Source organism: Zootoca vivipara, chromosome 10 (assembly GCF_963506605.1).
Source record: "Zootoca vivipara chromosome 10, rZooViv1.1, whole genome shotgun sequence".
In the NCBI taxonomy this organism is placed as follows: domain Eukaryota; kingdom Metazoa; phylum Chordata; class Lepidosauria; order Squamata; family Lacertidae; genus Zootoca; species Zootoca vivipara.
The window spans coordinates 41,821,647-41,834,688 of record NC_083285.1 but is presented as its reverse complement, the minus strand read 5'-3'; the positions used below and the strand labels follow the sequence as shown (position 1 = coordinate 41,834,688).

General features: G+C 42.0%; 1 protein-coding gene across 3 annotated transcripts in view; it reads left to right on the top strand.

The window, feature by feature from the left end:
• The first annotated feature begins 4,949 nt into the window (after positions 1-4,949).
• The window catches only part of ZC3H7B (zinc finger CCCH-type containing 7B), a 49,355-nt gene continuing 41,262 nt past the window's right edge, over positions 4,950-13,042 (top strand). For all 3 annotated transcript variants that reach the window (XM_035127472.2, XM_035127471.2, XM_035127468.2), the window contains exons 1-2: positions 4,950-5,178; positions 12,915-12,975. In XM_035127472.2, the coding sequence (XP_034983363.2) occupies positions 12,923-12,975 (53 nt within the window). In that variant the 5' untranslated portion in view covers positions 4,950-5,178; positions 12,915-12,922. The remainder of the gene's footprint in view (positions 5,179-12,914; positions 12,976-13,042) is intronic.

Genomic DNA, 13,042 nt, shown 5'->3' with positions numbered 1-13,042 from the left:
ACGCTGTGATTCGCTCTTCGCCTTCCCGGTCTTCTGCGCCTGCGCAGGAAGGGGCTTTCACGGCCTCCCTCCTCCTCCTCCTCCCCTTTGCTCCCTCCTTCCTCCTAAAGGCGCCCAGGCAATTGTTAGTGGGAGAGCCGAAACGGAGAGGAGAGGTCACAATTTCGCGTCGCACGACGCAGCTCCCCGTTTGCCGCAAAGCATCTTGGGAGCTGTAGTTTTTTTAATGGAAGTGTCCTCGAGCTCCCCCTTTAAAAACAAAACTTGGTGGTGGAGTGAAAGAGGCTGAGTTCCCTACTATTTTGTTGCTTGGAGCGGCGGGTCAGACGTGTGTAACGGGTTTGGATACGATTATATGGTTCTGTTTAGTTTTTAGTACGACTGCTACCTATTTTCTTGAAGAATTCCTGTGTCTTTAAGAACTACCTTTAAGAAACTCTCTTGAGAAAAAATTACAACGTTTGAAATTTTTTAGTTTAGAAAAAGGTGAGGGGAGGGAGAATTTATTCTGAAAATCCTCTGGTCTAGTAGATTCCCCCCCAAGTGTCCCTATTTTCCAGGGACGTTCCTGATTTAGAGAAGCCATCCTGATTTCTGATTTGATTCTGGAATGTCCTACTTTCCCTTAGGATGTCCCTATTTTCATTGGAGAAATGTTGGAGGGTTTCAAGTTATCCAGCCTCTGAGCCATCTGAAGGCAATCCTGTATAGAGAAGGTTTTTTAATGTTTAATGTTTTATTATGTTTTATACATATTGGAAGCTGCCCAGAGTGGCTGGGGCAACCCAGTAAGACATGTAAAAGTAAAGTTATCATTATGGAATGGGACATCCCAATTTTCATCGGAGAAATGTTGGAGGGTATAGTTTAGACTTTTACAAAATGACACTATTGTTTCAGTGTGTTGTGAACTAGGCCCAATCTGAACTATACATTTAAAGCAGTATCATATCACTTTAGTTTAAACAGTCATGTTGTTGCAGTATTTTTCCCAATCAATAAAGACACACACAGGTTCTCTGAGGAAGGTCAGAATTTATTTGGTCCACCTGTGGAGAGAAGACAGAGCAGAGGCCAACATTTGCACTTCCTGAGTCTTACCTAAAAGAATCCAGGGAAATGTACTTTATGGAGGGTGCTGAGAGTTTGTAGCAGCTACAGTTTCCAGAGTGGTTTAACAATAAATCCCTCTTTGGAGGGAACTCTGAGAACTGTAGCTCCGGGGGGGGGGGCATAGCTGCCAAGTTTTCCATTTTCTCATGAGGAAGCCTATTAAGCATAAGGGAATTTCCCTTAAAAAAAGGGATAACTTGGCAGCTATGGGGGGGGCAGTTGAAGAAGAAGAAGAGTTTGGATTTGATATCCCGCTTTAACACTACCCTAATGAGTCTCAAAGCGGCTAACATTCTCCTTTCCCTCCTCCCCCACAACAAACTCTCTGTGAGGTGAGTGGGGCTGAGAAACTTCAGAGAAGTGTGACTAGCCCAAGGTCACCCAGCAGCTGCATATGGAGGAGCGGAGACGCAAACCCAGTTCCCCAGATTACAAGTCTATCGCTCTTAACCACTACACCACACTGGCTCTCTCAGTAGAGGTCCCTAGCAGCTCTCTCAACACCCTTAAACTGCAGCTTCCAGGATTATTTGGAGGAAGCCACAACTGTTTAAAGTGGTGTGATAGGCTATTGCTTTAAATGTATTGTGCAGATAGAGCCTTATTTTATTGCATGCATATGTTTACTCAAGAATTTACAGCATCAAAATAACAGATTATTGTGGGGCTGTGGAATCTTGCACCTACATTTCCCAACAGACTCTAAAGTGACTTGCATCACTGACCTTGTGAGGTGGGTTGGTTTGCTATGCTATGAAAAAGAGGTACGGTAGAAACTGACTACAGTGCAGCTTGGTAGCAGATATATGTGGCACCAGTGGGGAGAAGTGGAGCAGAAAAACTCTTAAACGAGCATCATAAAATTGTGTACAAATCTGTGTCTATGTCCAAAATGCAGATATGTACCACATATGCAGCCCACCAGTTTTAACAGGGCTTTCCATTTCATTCGCCACAGTTTATTGCCTTATTAAAATAATTTATTGGTTGCCTTTCAATCACTCAAGATACCCAAGGGTGAGACATAAGTAAAACTAAGCAGAGCAAACTCAACAGCCCACAAAACTGGGGGAAACCCATCATCAGCAAGAAAAAGTAGTGCTTGTTGATTTTCCTTCTGATTTGGGGGACAACTTGATCAACAACATCCCCAGTTATTATGTTGACTAGCTTCATGCATTCTTGTTTTTAATGAATTTACCTCTTTTTCCTCTCTCAATTTCAGTGTTGACTAACTCTGTGATCAACCCTGTGAAGGAGAGGATTAAAAAAAATCCCATTGAAATTGATAAATATACAGTATGTTTAATTTGACACCTTCCTCATCAGTTACTGGACTGGTTAAACATTTATTCCCTAACCATTTTTAAGTATCCGTTATTTTATGCTCACTCCTAAAATTGGTTGTCTTTACTCATTGGGACACTGTCAAAAGTTTGACTTCTATTTATATACTCTGATTTTTTATCTATCCATCTATCTATCTATCTATCTATCTATCTATCTATCTATCTATCTATCTATCATCTAGCTATTTATCACTGCAAGTAATCACCTTTTACAGGTGACTTAGTGATTAATTACTCTGATAATTATTTATTCATTCACATTTATAGATGGATAAAGTAGTTTACAGTACAGTCCTGTACATGACTACCCATGTAAGCGGATCTAGAACTGTAGCCTTAGTCTGGTACTATCTGTTGATAAATTGCCTGGAATATTCTTTACTGAAAAGCCCATTTTTGATTGGACAAGCACCTACTCCCTTGCATGAGTAGTGCAAAGGCATGTATAGGAGTTGGACCAGGGCCGTCTCAAGCAGGTCAGGCACCCTGGCGCTGAGGCACGGAGATCGCTCCGGCGCCCTCGCAGTGCGCAGCACCCCGCACCACCGGAACTACACCTAGAGCCAGGTCTGAGTTGGACAAAGAGAGAGGGAAGACTGTACTATGCACAGCTAGAAAGGAGGAAAGGATCAAAAGAAGAAAAGGACAGCGTGGCCAACAAAGTGTAAGAAAATGGAATAATGGAAGGAAGTAAAAAGGATGTATGGGCTGAAGGAAAGAAAAATGATAAGCACCTTGGTCTACTGCTGTGATTCCTGGCCCCTCCACTTGCTATATAAGCAAGTACACAAGTCCTCCTACCCACATAGCTGGTTTATTACCAAGCCACGAAAGCCCCTCCTGATCAAAGAGAGCAATGGTGGAAATTAGGGAGAGAGATAAATGATTGATGTCATTATTAAAATATTAATTAATAATGGGAGTAGTGGGAAAGGGAATGAGAGAAGCTACAGAAGGAGGAAGGAAACAATATCAAAGGAGGAGGAAGAGGAGGGATTCAAGAATTTGGAAGTTTGGGGCAATGATACAAATTAAGTATGAAAGGAGAAGGGCAGAAGAAATGACAGTTTACTAAAATATTTTCAGACAAGTGGAAGGAGGGAAAACCTCATTTATCTAACAGCACCCCATACTATTTTGTGGTATGTGCACCCCCAAAAAATTAACCCTGTTAAGTGTGCCCTGGGAATAGGAAGTCTGACAAGCCCTGATTATTATTTTTGTAACATGATGTCAACACTTGGCTTTTTAAAGCATCTTGGTAGCTGTGATCTGTATCAGCAGAAGATTCTGAACTGTCTTTAAAGAGAGCCTTATATGTAGTATATTATAGCAGTCTAGTTTGGATATAACCGGGGCTTTCTCCAGATGACAAATCAGCATGCAACAAAGTACAGTAAAAGGCACTTCTAACTACTAACAGTACCTGTGCCGTAGAACAAAGTTCTTTAATACCAGTAGAGGCTGCTCCATTAGCATGAATGGGGTCCAACCTCACCAACTTCAGCTGTCCATCAGCTAACCCCACCCACCTGCCAACCTTCCTTTTTTTGTTAAATAATTTTTACACCTGCCAACCTTCTTAATCACAACCAGGGCAGGAAGTGGCCATGGCTGTCAGCTCCCTCCTCCTTAGTCTCAGTCCCATCCTTTTAGAACTCAGCAGGAAGGGGGGCAAAAGTGGAATTAGTTGGCTTCGCTTCTCATTGGCTGTTGCACCACCTACTGTTGGCTCCCTGCCTTTTGCTCTTCCATTCCCAAGTGGGTACCAGCCACCACTGCTTAACACAATTCTGGTTATGCCCCTCTAGAAAGGATCAGAGCTGCGCTGAGACTGAGCCTCAAAGGCCCAATCCCTATGGTTGATGGTCCTGAAAGCTGCTGAAAGGTCTTGCGAAACCTGCTCTCTCCATCCCCTACCATGGCATGAAAGGTGGAATTGTTATATCCTCTAAATTTGACTCAAACTAATCCCACAGCCTTGGACATTGGGAATACATATTAGCATATTGCTCATCTATAACTAATAGCCAATAGGGCTATTTTGCTGTATTTTGTCATAATAAAAAATTGCATTGTTTTTGCATCTCAATTACCTAATACCCTGTTTAATCAAGTGAATCTGAACACTTACAACAGATTAACAGAATAATAATTAGGGAGAGAAATAAGGGGGAAATGCACAGGTAGATTAAGCACTTAACTGTGTATTTGCAAATATAATAATAATAATATTTTGTTGGTTTATTTCCTTCACTCGTTTATTATTATACATCCTTGCTCAGATGTTTATCATCATAGATTGCAATGTAGTTCTAACAATATCTACTCAGCAGGAAGCCATATGGAATTCAAAGGGGTTTATTCTCAGGTAAATGAGATTAGGATTGCAGCCTAAATTGCCGCTAGGAAGGCTGTGTTATGTATGTGGTGTCGATGAAACAGTGGACTGTAGGACCTGGAGGGATCCCAAGGAAGCATTTTGCCTTGCTGGTGAGACTGAGCTGGAGAGACCTGGAAATGAAAGTAAAAAAGACCAAGAGGCACATGGAGGGAGCTGTATCGGCAGCAGCTCTAGGAACAGAATGCTGCGTTCTGTAATTAAATAGCAATTACTAGTATTATTACTAACCGTAATAATGCTCTAATAATATTTATAGTAATATCATAGCATTTTATCAAGGCGGGGTGTAGGGGGAATCCCCAAGCAGAGGAGGTGAGTTGGTTATTTTGTTGTTTTTCTGTAAAGGAAGGAAGCTAGGAAGAAGGAGGGTGGCTGGGTTGGGGGTATGAGGAGCGAAGATGGGCCAAAATACCCCTGAAGCAATATTACTCAGCTTTGCAGATGAGTAACGGAAATATTTATCACTGCATATGTTGCTTAATCCCAACCAGAACTAAATAGGACGCGAAAGTCACACTACTACCGCCTCTCCTTAAATGTTCTTCGGGTCGAATTCTTAAAAGATAAATGTCTTCTTCCTCCCTGTGCTCCTTTTGAGGTTGGGAAGTTTTTTTGGGGAGGAACTAGCGGGAGCTCGGAACTGAATGGCGATCCCACGGTTTCATTTCGGGTCTGCGGTTCTAGAATTTTTATTTTATTTTTATTGCTTCCTTGCTCAAAAGCACTGACTAGATACAGTCACAGTGAAGAGAATATTTGCAGAAACGCTGATCTTGGACGAGGGGGAGTTGAGTAAAAAAAAAAGGTTTGGTTGTTGCCTCATCTGGCATTTTATAATCTATGACTTGTAAAAGTTACGTTGCTTAGCAGAACGGAAATGTTTCATTTAAAATCATGCATCGTTTTTGGGCGGGTTTTTTTTAGTCTGGAACCACCAGTGACAGTTTGTTGTAAGCTTAGTAGCACCAAGTTGTGTGTCGTGGCTTCCGAAGGCAGAAGGCAGGCGGCTCTTCCTTGTCTATTTCCGCGTTCGAGGCACATCTAACGCCGGTTACTTTTGCTAACCGAGGCCGGGGATTTGGAGGCCTTGGATTGGTGGGAATTGGGTCAATTCTAGTGGAATTAAACCAGAAAAATGTGCATGTGTGTTTTAGGGCTGTTAATGGGGGCTGGTGGGGGGCAAAGAAAAGGAGGACCTTATTTGACGGAGCAGAGCAATAGAGGAAGATGCCGCCAATGCGCATAAACAGGGTACAATCCACATCGAAAAGGCTTACTAATGTCTGTTATACGCCTGTTGCATTATAGTATGATAGCTAACCAAAATATGTTGAAAACTGGGAGAAGGAACACTAGGGGAGTGTGAAACGTGTTTAAACCGTTGCTGAAAAAGAGAATCTGTTCCCTCCCTCCTTTCCCCTGCATATTGCAGAGGTCTTTACGGTGCATGTAAATATTTGGGGAGACGGAAGCGCTAGGGAGATGTGTGCTGTAAAAGTAATCTTACATATGGGTTTGCAGCTCAATGCTACCATGTTAATGTGCGATATTGAGGGCTGAAACTAAGCCCCAAAGCTTTATGCAAAGCAAAACATCACAATTTGCAACGAACCTGTTGTGATTCTGCCAAGCCATTTGTACATTTTCTCGGTAGAGTCTCCTTATCGCATAATCGGTGAAACGTTCCAGACATATGGGATTATAAAAGCTTTGTATTACTAACTCCCAAGGTTCAGGGTTGGAGAGGAGCCTGGAAAACATGAGATTTGAAACCATGATGATAAATGTGTCCCTTTTCATTTGTTTTCATTTCTCATTTTAAGCTTTTAGTGCATGTTATAGCAGTTTTAAGCTTTTACTCTGCAGTATACCATCTCTCAGCAGTTTGTAGATCCAGTTTAAAATACAAAAACAATCCAAAGTTTAAACAGTAAAAACAATGAAAACCAACAATAATAATACAGAACAGGAAATAAAATAAAATAAATCTAAAGACCAGGATGCACAGCAACAAAAACAAAACAATTTAAATCCAGCTAGGGGAATAATTAGGTGGATCTTGAAATCCCATAAAATGACTATCCATTGTATACACAAGAACATAGGAAGCTGCCTTATACCAAGTTAGACCATTGGCAAAAACATTCTGCACCATCCAGTTTAAACTGTAGGCATGCCTGTAACTGTAGGCTAGTGCCTGTAACATCATATTAAAAGTGAAACATTTGTTTCCTGTTCCCTATTACATTACCCCATTCGAGAACTTTAAAAAACCCTAAGAAGCAAAATACAACTAGCTTGCTACTCCAGCAGAAGTACTCCATATTATTTTAATTATTTGTGCAAAAAACAAAAACCAACCTCAGACTTCTTCCCACCCCTCAGAGCAGTGTTGTTGTGTTGCTTCCCCCCCCATTCTAAAAATTAAGGCAGTCTAAACGGACTCAGTTTATCGTTGACTATGCAAAAGCCTTTGACTGTGTCGACCACAGCAAACTATGGCAAGTTCTTAAAGAAATGGGAGTGCCTGATCACCTCATCTGTCCCCTATGCGGGACAAGAAGCTACAGTTAGAACTGGATATGGAACAACTAATTGGTTCAAAATTGGGAAAGGAGTACAACAAGGTTGTATATTGTCTCCCTGCTTATTTAACTTATATGCAGAATTCATCATGCGAAAGGCTGGACTAGATGAATCCCAAGCCAGAATTAAGATTGCCGGAAGAAATATCAACAACCTCAGATATGCAGATGACACACCCTTGATGGCAGAAAGTGAGGAGGAATTAAAGAACCTTTTAATGAGGGTGAAAGAGGAGAGTGCAAAATATGGTCTGAAGCTCAACATAAAAAAAACCAAGATCATGGCCACTGGTCCCATCACCTCCTGGCAAATAGAAAGGGAAGAAATGGAGGCAGTGAGAGATTTTACTTTCTTGGGCTCCTTGATCACTGCAGATGGTGACAGCAGTCACGAAATTAAAAGATGCCTGCTTCTTGGGAGAAAAGCAATGACAAACCTAGACAGCATCTTAAAAAGCAGAGACATCACCTTGCCGACAAAGGTCCGTATAGTTAAAGCTACGGTTTTCCCAGTACAGTAGTGATGTATGGAAGTGAGAGCTGGACCATAAAGAAGGTTGATTGCCGAATAATTGATGCTTTTGAATTATGGTGCTGGAGGAGACCCTTGAGAGTCCCATGGACTGCAAGAAGATCAAACCTATCCATTCTGAAGGAAATCAGCCCCGAGTGCTCACTGGAAGGACAGATCATGAAGCTGAGGCTCCAATACTTTGGCCACCTCATGAGAAGAGAAGACTCCCTGGAAAAGACCCTGATTGTTGGGAAAGATGGAGGGCACAAGGAGAAGGGGACAACAGAGAATGAGATGGTTGAATAGTGTTCTCGAAGCTACGAACATGAGTTTGACCAAACTGCAGGAGGCAGTGGAAGACTCTGGTCCCTGGGGTCATGAAGAGTCGGACACGACTAAACAACAACAACAACAAAGGGATTGACAGACAAATATTGGTATAACCAACCAATATTAATACCATAATAATAATAATAATAATAATAATAATAATAATAATAATTATTTATACCCCGCCCATCTGGCCGGGTTCCCCCAGCCACTCTGGGCGGCTTCCAAAAAAACAGAAATTCTAAAATACAGAAATCCATCAGACATTAAAAGCTTCCCTAAACAGGGCTGCCTTGAGATGCCTTCTAAAGGTCTGGTAATTGTTCTCTTTGACCTCTAGTGGGAGGGCATTCCACAGGGTGGGTGCCACTACCGAGAAGGCCCTCTGCCTGGTTCCCTGTAACTTGGCTTCTCGTAATGAGGGAACCGCCAGAAGGCCCTCGGAGCTGGACCTCAGTGTCCGGGCAGAACGATGGGGGTGGAGACGCTCCTTCAGGTATACCGGACCAAGGCCGTTTAGGGCTTTAAAGGTCAACACCAACACTTTGAATTGTGCTCGGAAACGTACTGGGAGCCAATGTAGGTCTTTTAGGACCGGTGTTATGTGATCTCGGCGGCCGCTCCCAGTCACCAGTCTAGCTGCCGCATTCTGGATTAATGCTTACAAAATATATTTTATAGTTAAACAATCCCATGATATTTTAAAGTATGTTTAAATTTAACAATAAATTGTTACTCTTTTGAGAAGGACCTTTACAAAAATGCATTTTCAGACAAGGACATCAGCATATTTACCCTGTTTCTCATATTTTAAGACATACCCATAAAATAAGCCATAGCAGGATTTTTAAGCATTCAAGGAATATAAGCCATACCCCGAAAATAAGACATAGTGATAGGCGCAGTAGCAATGCCGGCTGCGGCAGGAGGAGGAGGAAAAAATAAGACATCCCTTGATAGTGTGTTTTTTTGAGGAAAAAATAAATATAAGACATGTCTTATAATATGAGAAACACGGTAGATGACAGTTCTGTGGTGCATATGTGGGCAAAGTTATTTGTAAGATGCATTAACTTTTGTATCACCTGCCACATAAGAATTCCAAATACAGGTTTTTTATTTGGAAATTTATGTAGAGTGATGAATTCCTATAGGATTATGTATTTGCTGGCTGATTTTATTAATAAATAATAATAAACTTATGAATAATCTCTTACATTATCTCAAAAAAGCTTAAAAAAAGCTTTTAAAACAGTAATAACCTTTCACATATACACACAGGTTTAAAAACAGTACAAAATGACCTTTTGACTCAGCTGGAAAAGCTAATTGAATTAACAAAATCTTCAATTGTTTCTGGAGAGTAAGATAAGATATCTTTATTGTCATTGTCCCCTTGCGGGAACAACGAAATTACTCGGTTGCTACATCTACTTAGATAAAGCATTCCGCATAATCCAAAATTACAAAACCTAATTAAAAACAGTAAATATAATACAAATAACAAATAAAATAAGATGACATCAAAGTCCAGGCTTTCCATTTAAGGCCAAAATCGCTCTAGAGAAGAAACTGTTCCTGAGATGGCTCTTTCTTGCCTGCATAGTTCTATATCTCCGTCCCGATGGCAGGAGCTGAAAGAAATGGTGACCAGTACAGATAGTAGACACCTGTCTTATCTAAACTGGAATGCTGTTCCACAAAACGGGTAGCCACATTGAAGGCCCTGCTCCAAGTCACTTTGGAACACGTTTCTGCTATTTTGGGCACTTGAAGGAGAAACACTCTTGCAGAACACAGAGACCCACTGTGTGTATAAGGGATATGGCGATCACTGAAGCAACCTAGTCCTAAGTTTTATGTGTTAGTACCCAAACCTTGAATTAGGCCCAGGAGTAGATTGGCAGCCCATGCAAATCCTGCAAACAACGTGCTATCTGCTGCTGGTGGTTTATCCCCACAAGCAACCTAGACACTGCATTGTACATTAGCTGCAGCCTCAGGGCCAACTTCAAGGGTAGCCCCCACATAGAGTGCATTGCACTAATCCAACCTTGAAGTACCAATGCATGGTATCTGAAGAAGTGTGCATGCACACGAAAGCTCATACTAATAACAAACTTAGTTGGTCTCTAAGGTGCTACATGAAGGAATTTTTTAAATTTTGTTTTGACTACGGCAGACCAACACGGCTACCTACCTGTAACAACAATGCATGGATAGTCGTGGTTAGGCGCTCATCATAGAGGCGCTCTAAGGATAGAGCTATATCTAGAAGCACTCCACACTTTGCAGCTGCTCTTTCAGGGAGAGTTTGGCCCCATCCTGGATCGGGACACATTCTTACTGAATCTAGGAACCCAACCCTTAACACCCACTGTCTTGCCTGGATTCAGACTCAGTTTATTAGCCCTCATCCTGCCCACCACTGCTTCCAAACACTGGTCCATGGCCTGCTCAGCCATTTCCAATTCAGATATTACAGATAAAAAGTTTTGGGTATCATCAGAGTACTGGTGACTCTTCATCTTCTAATGGCTCCTCCCAGTGGCTTCATATATATGTTAAATAGCATTGGGGACACTAGAATGCCCTGTGGCAGTGCATAACTCAAGAGCCAGGGGGGCTGAGAATGACATATTCAGTGTTAACTTCTGGAAGTATCCCTGGAGATAAGCCCAGAGTCACTGCAGAACAGTGCACCAATATCCATCTCCCATAGATGGTCCAAGAGGATATACCATGGCCGATGATACTGAAACCTGTAATCAGGAGTTTAAGCACATTCCTCCTGTCCCTCCCCTGATAGAGGTAATCTATTAGAGCAGGGGTAGGCAACCTAAGGCCCGTGGGCCGGATGCGGCCCAATCATCTTCTCAATCCGGCCACAGATGGTTCGGGAATCAGCATGTTTTTACATGAGTAGAATGTGTCCTTTTATTTAAAATGCATCTCTGGTTTATTTATGGGGCATAGGAATTTGTTCATTCGCGCCCCCCCCCCCCAAAATATAGTCCAGCCCACCGCATGGTCTGAGGGACATTGGACCGGCCCATGGCTGAAAAAGGTTGCTGACCCCTGTATTAGAGTGACAGTGGCTGATTCAGTCCCGAACCCAGGTCCAAACTCAGTTTGGAATGCATCTAAACAGTTGCCTCCTAGAATGCCTGTGACTGCACTGCCACAATTCTCATGAGTACCTTGCGACCGGGATATATTTGTAGGCACCACTCCCTCATGCAAAGGAGTGTTCACTGCACCCTGGACCCACCCAGCCACGCCCACCCCGCAGCTAGCTTTAATCAGTTTTGAAAAGCAATGGTCATGACAGTACTTTGGAGGCATAGTCACAAATGCCTTGTCAAAGTCCTCAGGCTACCAGAACTGATCCCACAAAGCAAGGCTTGATGGAGCATTGCAAACTTCACTCGGAGCTTAGTCTTAATTTGTGTTGTACGTTATGGGATGTGCTGAATCTCACTTGGACTTTCCCCCCTGTGTTGAACTTTCTCCTTTTTGCAGTGACATTTTGGTTTCAGCAGATAAAAATACCCGGTTTCCAGCAATTTGGAATACTAATTCTGCTGCAGATTCAGCACATCTTGTGTTGCACCTGACCAACTGAAAAATACTTTAAAGTTTGCCTAGCACAGCTAAAGATAGCTGAGAACAAATTTTCCTGTTTTGTATTTTTAATTTGAAATGTCAGAACAGCGCACTGAATCATGACATACTTTTTGTGCTCTGAATTTTTCTCCTGAACTGAGTTGGTTGCTGGGTTTCATCTTCATCTTTGATGTTCCTTGTTGTACCACCATAAATAATTCACAGCCTTCATTTTGGTTTGCATCTTCAAAATTGGAAAAACCTAGTGTAGCTAGATGCGTCTTAGAATCTGTGTTGCCATGAATTGTGTAGAGTAACAGCTCTATGCATAATATGGTAGTTTCTATGGTATCCTGGAAATCAAAGCCTGCCTTTCAAGTTTGCTTTCTAAAAAGTGGGCACATGGGATGTATGAAAATGGAATGTTCTATCCGGAAGAAAATGTGTCAACAGAAAGCAGGATTTTGTTCCTCTGTACAGATCCCAGTCCATTGATGTTCATTGAGACTGGAATGGTAGCAGATCAGCTGAGGCCATTTTGGGGCAATGTGGATCAAGCAGACTTTATCCTTGCTTTAAAAAGGGGGTGGTGGCTACTGTAATATGCACTTACATGTAGTTATGTTTAATAGCAGTATTTACACTCTTCTATTGGTCCCTAGGCCCATTTGAGGGTGGGAACTGTTCTCTATACAATTCTAAATGGGTTTAACCCACCACATTTGAAGCAGCAGCTGTGAGAGACCATTCCTCAGTGTTGGAATGCATGCTTTAGCAGCAGAGATGAGCAACTTGTGGACCTCCAAATGTTGTTGGACTTCTAACTCTCATCAACCACACCCAGTGCTCAGGAAACATTGAAGGATTCACCCAACATCTGGACAACCACAGGTTTCCCATCCCTTCTTTACTTGTACAGTCTCTAGTTAAAACTATCCTATGTTATTGTTAAAGCTGTATCATGGGGTACGCTCAGACTCTAAAGGTTTAATATATGCTTTTCCCCACTGCAGTGACTGTAATGGAGAGACAAAAACGTAAAGAAGAGATAGAGAAGGGACTACAGTTCATCCAGTAAGTGAACAAGTTTTGAGACTGTGTTGTCTCTATTCTCATTAATCTGTGAAATTGAGCAATCCTT